Source organism: Salminus brasiliensis, chromosome 5, assembly GCF_030463535.1.
Source record: "Salminus brasiliensis chromosome 5, fSalBra1.hap2, whole genome shotgun sequence".
Classification (NCBI taxonomy): Eukaryota; Metazoa; Chordata; class Actinopteri; order Characiformes; family Bryconidae; genus Salminus; species Salminus brasiliensis.
Window position 1 is genome coordinate 11,881,736 of NC_132882.1, and position 10,301 is coordinate 11,892,036.

At 37.8% G+C, this 10,301-nt stretch overlaps 1 protein-coding gene across 6 annotated transcripts; it reads right to left on the reverse strand.

Annotated features, from left to right (window-relative positions):
- Window positions 1-2,204: 2,204 nt before the first annotated feature.
- Window positions 2,205-9,726, reverse strand: LOC140555470 (uncharacterized). Of its 6 annotated transcripts, none has more exons than XM_072678721.1 (7): window positions 9,585-9,723; window positions 8,683-8,731; window positions 6,185-6,730; window positions 5,766-5,984; window positions 4,793-5,227; window positions 4,364-4,417; window positions 2,205-2,997 (listed from the first exon to the last, which is right to left on the reverse strand). In XM_072678721.1, exons 2-7 carry the CDS (start codon window positions 8,723-8,725, stop codon window positions 2,990-2,992), a joined length of 1,305 nt encoding a protein of 434 aa, XP_072534822.1. In that variant the 5' UTR covers window positions 8,726-8,731; window positions 9,585-9,723; the 3' UTR covers window positions 2,205-2,989. The 6 variants fall into 6 exon arrangements, with proteins under 6 accessions (XP_072534822.1, XP_072534820.1, XP_072534819.1 ...); XM_072678719.1 differs by lacking the exon at window positions 2,205-2,997 and adding an exon at window positions 3,767-3,887 and having other exon boundaries at window positions 6,185-6,727; window positions 8,683-8,727; window positions 9,585-9,726; XM_072678718.1 differs by lacking the exon at window positions 2,205-2,997 and adding an exon at window positions 3,767-3,887 and having other exon boundaries at window positions 6,185-6,727; window positions 9,585-9,726.
- Window positions 9,727-10,301: the final 575 nt, after the last annotated feature.

Sequence of the window (10,301 nt, forward strand, 5' to 3'; positions counted from 1 at the left end):
CAACTGAGCTTAACGTAATACATGTGGAATTAATGAGCATATTAATAAACTTATATTTATATAAGTAAATATTACACCATCATTGATAAACAAATTAATATAGTACATTAAACATGAACAGCCATGAACATAAATGTCTATGATGTCCTTTTATCCAGGTTGAGGGGAAAGTTCTCTACACTGGCTTCCTGTTAGTTATGCAATAGATTTTAACATTCTGCACGAAGTCTGTAAATCACTGGATAGCGTAATCCAGAAAACATCATTAAGACGTTTTAAAGTATATAACTCAAGTAGGGCTCCTATATCAATGGACACACTTTCAACACTGAGCTTTTAGGAGTTACACAATATGCAATTCTATTACACTTCGGTTTTAACATCTCTGCTTTTTCCTAATGTAAAGCACTTTGAATGACCATTGTGTATGAAATCAGCTATGCAAATAAACTGGCCTTGCCCAAGGAAAGGCCCGGTTATATGTCATTCTGACACACACAACCTGAAATAAGCTGCATAGGAAACACTCTAACGCGTCACGCTTCTTGCAATGACAGATGTTTACTGTGCTTACTCCTGGAGTTCTGTTTATTCTAGCCGCTATTTCAGTATGTCAGTGTGCTGTGTTACTGTATCTAACTCAAAGTCCTCTTTCTACCTGACCTTTACATGAATACTGAAAGCAGAAAGAACACTGTATTTAGCCAACCAACTGAAAATGGGCCAGATTCCCTTCCCGTGGAACGAACAAGGCATATACTTAACACAAAAGCGCACAACCTCGCTGACAAACACAGGGTACTATTTTAGTATTGCTTTTGTGAATGAGACAAACTAGGAATGCAGTAGAGGAGTCTGTGGTAGTTCCTGAAAATGGAAAATATTCCACCGAAAAGCTTTAATGCCCTCCTCGAGGCTTTTACACAGGTGATTCTCAGTGATTTTGGTCAAAATAAAAGCTCCCATAACACAATCTCAAAGCATTTGATTTTAAAAAAAGAAAAGAAAAACAAACTGAATGTAATATGGATTTCTGCAATGCAGATCTCTGTTGTACAAGCAGTAACTGCCACCTGTCCTGCAGATGGCGCAAGAACTCAACAGCTACATACAGACAGCAGGCAGCAGAGCATTCAGCAGAAAATGCCTAAAACTCAACTCAAGATACTCAAGATAACTTTCCTTTAGGTGACATCATCAGCTGAAAATAATGATGTATGATAGATGTGTCCACCTGTATATTTGAAACATGCAGTATTCATGCAAATCCCACTCTTACCTTCTCTCATTAATAAAAATAAAAAAAGAAAAAACAATTGAAGGACTGGAAAGTTTCAAAAAGAAAACTTGTTTTCAAAGTTACTGCAGAATCTTGCCCATCTTACAGTGAAGCTCTTGGTTGCCGCCAACTTCAGCATTTTTCTCCACCCGTATTCAGACAAGGCCTTCCCATCTGTGCTGGGATTGGCTACTAGTTTATACTCACCAGCAGACTGCCCAGTGGGCACACAGGGGGTGTTGCTACATTACAGCTTAAGTGGTTAAGTCATTACTACTACGACTATTATTATTACTACTGCTGCTGCTGCTGCTGCTACTACTACTACTACCACTACTACTGCTGCAATTACTACTACTACTACTATTACTGCTACAATTACTACTACTACTAATAATAATAATAATAATAATAATACCACCACCAGGCATTTTGCTTTTAAGCAGAACTCACAGTTAATGCATTATAACAGACTGCATGGTTTTGCACTGCAACAGTTACTACCTCTAACCTTCAGAAATTGCCCTCTAATATGTTTAAACCAACAATGGGAGCAAATCATGATTAGATATCCTTCAAAACTACAAACACAATCACTTATCGTCAATGTTTATAAAAACATTTTTTGCCCTTCACCGAAAGTTGATCAGTATAAGCTGATCAGACGACCTGACAGGAATCAGTAGAATAGGTGCTTCACCATGTAAATTAAACATGCACATATAATTAACTTAAGTTAATTTAATACATCTTACTTCAGAGCACAATGCAGAACTGAGCCGTATGGAACTCAATGTAACAGTGTTTGCAAGACATATTGCCACTGTTCATAATTTCTACCACAGAAGTCAGAGTGGCTTCACTGCCACCTACAGACACATGATGGAAACCCACCAGCTTTCATGAATGACTTCCACTGCGCAAGTTTTGACATGAATCTCTGGATGGCAGAGAACCGGCTTTTATTTGGTACAAATTGGAACAAAGGAGGGAGAGCTGTTTGCTCAGTTCAGGTTCAAAAAACAATCCACATTTTTCCTGCAGACATTGTAAACCAAGGCATCTTTATTTCCCACAAGAAGATCTGACTCTCATCTTGTCTCAGATGTCTGAAAATAGAAAGGTGCTGTGATCCAAAACTGCAGACTGCAGGAGATTCACTTCACACATAACTTTGGGAATTCTGTGTTGGTAAGGGTGGCATACAGGGTACTTACTGTTCCCTGTCTTTCTCAAACTGCACGTCTCCTGCATTAGGGTAGTGTTTTATTTGATGAATTGTATAAAGACGATTGGTTATCAAAACTGCTCCTGGGGGTCTACCTTCCTACACGTTTGCTCCAGAGGTGGAGGAAGAGGCGAAACTTGCAGAAAGGCAAATCTCCAGGATGTGTACTGGCGGACATTGGTGTTTTTGATGTCCTTTAAACAGGTTAAACAGAAGCAACTAATGGGACGGACATTAGATGGCCTTGCTTTGGCAGAGCTTTTTGTAGAACTGCTGTCACTACCTGCGAGATATCAAGCAGCAACTCCAACCAGAGAAGATAAATGTTTCACATGTCCAGTATTGTGTTCCAGACTCTCTGCACTACTGTTTTTCCCTACTGCCTTCAGAGACTCACGCCCTGCTGTTCTGATTCAAGCACCAATGTCCACTATCTGCTCTTGATCAGTAAAGTGTCTTTGTTGTTGATGCTGGTAGTTTTTTCAGTTTTCTGCAGAGAGAAACAAAGAGAAAAGAAGTTACAACATTACCTCTGCACTTTTATTTTCACTTCTAAAGCACAGCTTATGGGGCAGTAATCTTCAGTGTTCAGTTGATGAATTGCAATGTTACTCTTTTAATGTTCTGTCCCATTTCAGAATATTAAATGAATAAAGTAAAAAATGAAATAATAATAAAACAAAGTTTTCTTGTGTTTTCTGTCATTTTGGGAGTGGTTCTTGTAGCATCGGAATGTGAGATAAGAATTCCTGTGGAGCACATTTACATATTATAGATTAAAGAGATATAATTTACTGTTAGCTAATGTTAACTACTGGTCTACACAAACATCAGGTTTTATTCATATTGTATGTAAAGCAATGTTGTGAAATACACCATGATGGGTATTATATTAGCTAGTTACAGTTATGATGTCATAAACACTGAGTATACATTTGACCAGTCAGCTGAGTTTTGTATGTGGATGTACACTCAGTCTTAACAAAGACTAACAGACAACATTGGCATTAATGTTGCAGTCATTTCCAGTTCATGTAGGAGAACCTTCTGCAACAACACTAACAGAGAGACAGAGAGAGAGAGAGACAGAGAGAGAGAGAGAGAGAGAGAGAGAGAGAGAGAGAGAGAGAGAGAGAGAGAGAGAGTGCTTGAAAATGTAAGAATGTCACTCACTCAGTAAACTATTTAAAAGAATAATAAAAATAAATAAATTATAGATAAATGTATAAAAATGTATATATAAATACATTATTTGGGAAAATAAAACACAGACCACAGCCAGTTCAGACATTATGGTACAGTACATTTAAAGTACGTTTCAGAGTGCCTACCAACATACAAACTGCAATAGGAACTCAAGGTGAAGTAAACAATGGCTACCTAGTGCAAACAGGGACAAATGAGAATAAAGGAGAATAAAGCAGAGAGGAGTTATGAAAAGGATAAGGTGGGCAATGGTTCACCTAAAAGTGGATCAATTAAATGAACAGGTCATTCTGAACCAAGCTGTAGGTGACATTTAACAAATTATTTTCATTCACTATTCATCTTAAACCCAATCTATTTATACTCAAACTTATAAAATGGGTTTCAATACACAGTCAAGTCAGATAATAAGAATATCTCATACAGAGAACACAATTCTGTGTATTAAAACGTGGAATTATTGTTTATTTTCTTTCTTTCATATTACACATAAAACATGGCCTGTACACAGCTTATGGTATATGTTATTATTATTACAGATTTTAGATTTCTTTAAATTTCTAAATGTTACACTGAGCTAATAAGTTGTGTTCATTTGCATACAACTATAGCTATGTGACCAACCCTTGTAAAGTCTGAAGTTTTCAAACCTGTTAAGGGCGTATTTTCTGATTTTTTCTTGATATAGTCTTCTATGTTAACACCTGGAACACAAAGAGAAGGCAATATAGCATACTAGTATCTTACTTTGTAGTAACAAAACATGTCTAATTGGATCTACTCAATAAATAGATCCCATTTAAAAACAAGCTTCAGAAAGTAGCAGAGAGGTAGATGTCAGGGTAGACTCTCAGGGTGACAATCTCCAAGATTAACTGCTATCCAATTAACAGAACTAATTAGTCTCATTAATCAGACCACATAGCTTACTACTGCAGCCGAAATGTTAATCTATACAGTCATTCTTTAATTTTCTATCAAGGTTTTGTAAATTGCAACCATTATTATGAAAAGAACAACATATGACCATGTTAAGATTTTAATTTCCACTCAAATAGGCCCAGTGGTTAGATTCTTACCCTTGTGAACTGTCCGTGTGTGTTTTTTCATAGAAGAAGAATAAGGGAAGCTTTTGTGACAGACTGGGCACTTATAAGGCTTCTTGCCTGAGTGAACAGGCTTGTGCATGGTCAGGTGTCCTTTCTGCCGAAAACTCTTTCCGCACTCAGGGCACTTGTAAGGTTTGTCTCCTGTGTGTATTCGCCGGTGAACCAACAGATCTCTTGAGCGATTAAATCTCTTCCCGCACTCGAGACACTTGAGACGACACTCATCAGTGTGAACCTGCTCGTGCATCTTTAAGCTTCCTTTTTGCCTGAAAGTCCGCTCACAGTAGCTGCACGCATATGGCTTCTCTCCAACATGAACCTGCTGATGAACCGTGAGCTCACTTAATCGGCCGAACGTTCTTCCACACTGAGCACAGTCATGTGGAAGATCATCAAAATGGACCTCTGGAAAAGAATGAGTGATTCAGCTCATGAAATACAGATTATTGTAAAAAAGTGCAGAAACCTGGTCAGTGGTCAGAATCATAAGAGAGATGGTGAGGTCAGGATGTAAGATGATCACCACCCCCACCTCATTCTTAACATCTCAAAAGTATTGGATGGAGCACCATCATTTCAGAGAACACACAGCTCAATGCAGGGGAGTTTAATACCCCTCTAGCCCACACCTGGCATTAGGCATGGTGTCAATAGGTTCATGTATATATGCTTCAGACAGTCTTACTCTACTGGCAATACTTCTCCAGACAAGCTACACCTGTGTCAGCAATGGGTGCATGCAACTTAAAGCAACTGAATGCTTTCATATACATCAACAAATGATCAATCCCTTTGTGAGATCAGATGCGAGTGGGTCTAAAGTAAAAACTACTGCTGTGATCAGACCAATGGTGAATGGGGTGGAACGTACACAGGCTACAGTCTGTACTTACACACCTAGCCCAGCTCATTGGTGGCAATTCAACGTTCACAAAGGTCTTACCTGGATGAGCCACACGCTGGTGTCTGTTCAGGGTTGATCTTTTACGGAAACCTTTGTTACAGACCGAGCACTGGTGTAGCCTGTCATCCCTGTGAGCTTCAGCTGGGTAATGCTCTTGGACAATGTCCTCAGCCTGATTCCCTGGTGGACAGAGTGTTTTCTCACTGCCTTGTGGAAGTCTCTCTGCAGAAAAGCCAGAGGGTTTCTCTTTGAGGACCCCTGAAAAGCAAGATCAATTATACCACCTACACCTTTCGCTAGAGACACTGGTGTGTATTTCTCTTTATTTATCTTCCAAAGCTGAGAAAATTAAATATCCCATAGCGTTTTTGATCAGCTTCAGAATACAATCAACCAGATTCAGTGAGTCTTACTTTGCTGAGAGGGATGCTTTAGGCAACATCATTAGCCATACTCACTGATTTCCTCGTAGATGTCTGACGCTAGACTGGATCTACATAAGCGGGTCAGAGCAGCCAAATTTCCTGGGATACAAGATGATTCACCAGTAATGCCCTCCACGTCCTCCAATTTAATCTGAAGCTCATCCTTAGAGGTCAACGGACCAGCCGTGATGTTTTCCACGTAGTCTTGAGCATCCTGTATCTCATTTGCATGTGTTTGCATGTGTCTTTTCAGTTCACTGGGCCGTGAGAAACCCGATGAGCATATAGTGCAGTTGTAAGGCCTCACACCAGTGTGAACACCCAGATGTTTCTTCAGGTCTCCGGAGCAATAAAAGCTTTTAAAGCATATAGCGCACTGGAAGGGTCTCTCTCCGGTGTGTGTCATGTGGTGCACACGCAGACACGAGAGCTGACGGAAGCGTTTTCCACATTCGGTGCAGCTATAAGGCTTTTCCCCGGTGTGAATTCGCTCATGCTGCGTCAACCCTTTACGCTGTCCAAACTCTCTTCCACAGTAAGAGCAGGGATAACACTTCCTCACAGAGACTGCCTGCGCTGCTGAGAAGAAAATAACAAGGGCTGCAATTATTACAGGAGCAGCAAAAATAAGGAATCGAGCGACTGTACAACAGTAAGACTACTGTAAAACATATGTATAATGATAATGCCTTATTAATTACATTTATAATCTTTATATTTCCTTGTTTTTATCAGGGCTGTGTATTGGCAATAAGATATGACACATCTCACAATACAGGGCTTACAATTCTATATATTGCAATGTATCGCAATACTTTTGACAATTTAAAATCATATTTAAATAGTAAAAACATAAACACACACACATATATATACATACATCCAAATATGTACTATTACTATACTATACTATTATATGTATACACTGTATACATATACATATAATAGTAAAAAAAAACAAATATATATATATATATATATATATATATATATATATATATATATATATATATATATATATATATATATATATATATATATATATATGTTTTTACTATTTAAATATGATTTTGAATTGTCTGAAGTATTGCGATACATTGCAATATATAGAATTGTAAGCCCTGTATTGTGATATGTATCATATCATATACACACATAAATATATATATATGGAAAATAAATAAAAATAAAAAGCCATCTAGTCTCTCTGTCCGCTCTATCTATCTACACCTAACTTTGCATGTAAATTACTGATATAAAATAAATACTATGTTTTTGAGAATTGATACAGTATTGCTAAATATAATATCGCAATATGGAAAAAAGAAAAAAATGAGAAAGCTGTAAGGGTGCTCTTAGGATTTCATGCTGGTGGAGTGAAAGCAGTGCCGTCCATGTGCATCCAAAAAGAAATGTAGAAAATCTGTCTTCTCTTGTTTGACATGCCCTGCTTTTATAGGACGTCCTTCTGATGAAAAAATAGCGCAACACTTAGATATACCGATATTTTCTTACACCACTAGTTTTGATATGATCACTAGCATTTCACTGATAGTTGTACCATGTATGCCGGTGTTCGTGACAAATAAACTTTGATCTGATCTGATCTGATCTGATACAGCACCTAGAAAGTACATATATAGAAACTTTAGACAGAAAACAGCCATGTTGCAATATATGAAGATCAGCAGGGGGCAAACACAGATGGCCTAGGTTAAAAGTGTCAGACTGCAAATAAGCTGAACCAGGTGTGTCTGAGCAGAGCAGGGCAACTGTGCTGACAACGGGCCTCCAGGAAAAGAACTGAATACCCCCGATCTAGCATTTTTCCCCATGCTTTAACACATCTGATTTAGCTCATCAGTTAATCACACAGCCCTTCTCAAGCTGTGAACTCGTGGTGGGGCAAACGCTAAACTGAGCAGTAGTGAGGCCTTCTTATATTTGACATTTCCAGCTTAGACAAATCTTCAAACTGTGACCCACACTGGAGAACAATGAATGGTGAAGCTACACAATATGAGCACCAATAAAATAAATAAATAAATAAATAATCAATCCAGTATTGTGATTATTCTGCCTTGCAACTATGGATGGGCAATACAGCAATATTTTATCATACTGTGATAAAGTCCACTATTGTAATACACAATAAGCTTTTTCTGATAATACTGAGGAAATCATCAGGGCCTAAAGAACTCAACCAACTACAAAAATCATAATTAGATATAGTTAATTGGATGTAGTGCAGCAAATGTGGAATACAAATGACTGTACTAAGTATGGGACAGTATTTGGAGAGCAGTTTTTAACATCTGCCTATACTGGTGCATTCTGCCTGCATGCCAAAACACTGTGCTAAACATTGCATGCTGAAACTGAAAATGTCTTTAAATAAAATATTGTGATTTATCATTGTTAACATATTGTCCACCCATATTAATATATTCAAATACATTCAAAACGGATGTGTGAATTAGTGATGGGACATGATTGAAAAGTCTGTACAAAATCATTCATGACATAAATACCTTTCTTGACTGGCTTGGTCTTGTATTCCTCTTCTCCAGACATTTCTTCCTTGTGAAAAAACAAAACAGTGATATAATAGTGACAATGCAATATGCAAAATACAACAGTAAATTCATGTAAATTATCAGCATTTCACAATTTATCTGTTATGATTTTAGCTCTCATCTTATTTCGCTACATAATTTAGCATATGTACATCGCTGCATGAGATTTATGCCTTACTACTCTCTTGTATTTGTAATATTTTGTATCTTTTATTTTATTTATTGTTCTGTATTATTCTGTATGTTAGTTTTTTTTTCTTTTCATTTCTATCTACTCTGGTTTTTTGCCTTATTCACTACCTTTGTGTATTTCCTGCTGCTGCTGTAATATGTGACTGATTATTATTATTAATAAAGTAATAAAAAATCTGTCTATTTATCCATCTATCCCTATAGTATCCTAAACCACTTGTCTGTAGCAATTATTTATTTTTTCTTTTTATTTCATGAGGGAAACAATGTGTATACTGCTTAAACTCCAGGATCTTTAGACTTTAGACTAACCCAGTCCAGATCTTACCCTATTAATCTGCACAGGGCACAAAACCCCCAGAGTCTGTAACTGACCGCATTCTCAGTAAATACCCAGAAATATATCTTGGTAAAATCGTCAAGGCAGGACTGGAGCACACTCTAACACAAACTAACCACATAACCCACACTACACAGCCTCTCAGCAGAACTCTCCGTTCCACCTTAAAAGCTGCAGGCTCGCTCAGTCTTGCCGCACCGGCTTCAGAACGTGAACTGCTGCATTATTTAAGGTGGACCGGGGGAAATAGTCAACTTCAGCTTCACAGACATTTACAGAGAAATAAACACGGAGAGCTTCAACATGTGGCTCTGCATCGACTCACCACATCATCTGATGTCTTCTCATGAGTGACAGCAGCAGTTTGTTTTGTTTTGGTCTGGGTGAAACCACACCAGTGCCATTACCGTACTCCTGTACTCATCTCACCACACTCCGGGGCTACACGCGCAAGTTCGCAGTCTGTGCTGCCCCCTACGGCCCTGGAGGCAGAACAACACCGGACCTCAGACTGATCGCTGTGGTTGTAGTTGAGGTTGAAGTACATATTACATTCCCCTTGTTATATGGGTTAATGTAGCTGATCAGTTTTTTTTTAATGAGGCCAATTTCCAAGCTCTGTAAATCAATGATCAAGAATATCTAATCAAATCAAATCACTTTTATTGTCACATTACGCAACATTAAAATTACAAATAGAAAAACTGAATATTTACACATTAACTTATACTATACACACACACACATATATATATATATATATATATATATATATATATATATATATATATATATATATATATGCTCTCTATTTACAATATTGCACTGGTAAAAACTGTTAAATGTACAGGTTTAATATAATAATATTTACAAAAGGCACTGGATGGGTGTGATCAGGTGTAGTGTTGGTGTGATCAGGTGTAGTGTGGGTGTGGTCATTTGTAGTGTGGGTGTGGGCAGGTGTAGTGTTGGTGTGGTTAGGTGTAGTGTGGGTGTGGTTAGGTGTAGTGTGGGTGTGGTCAGGTGTAGTGTTGGTGTGATC

Excerpts from the sequence above, each read along its gene's own strand:
- LOC140555470 (XM_072678717.1), bottom strand. The coding sequence starts at position 8,725 with ATGTCTGGAGAAGAGGAATACAAGACCAAGCCAGTCAAGAAAG. Across the intron at positions 6,731-8,682 it reads GACCAAGCCAGTCAAGAAAG|CAGCGCAGGCAGTCTCTGTG; the intron begins GTATTTATGTCA and ends TTTTCTTCTCAG. Across the intron at positions 3,888-4,363 it reads AGAAAATACGCCCTTAACAG|GTAGCCATTGTTTACTTCAC; the intron begins GTTTGAAAACTT and ends TGTTTGCACTAG.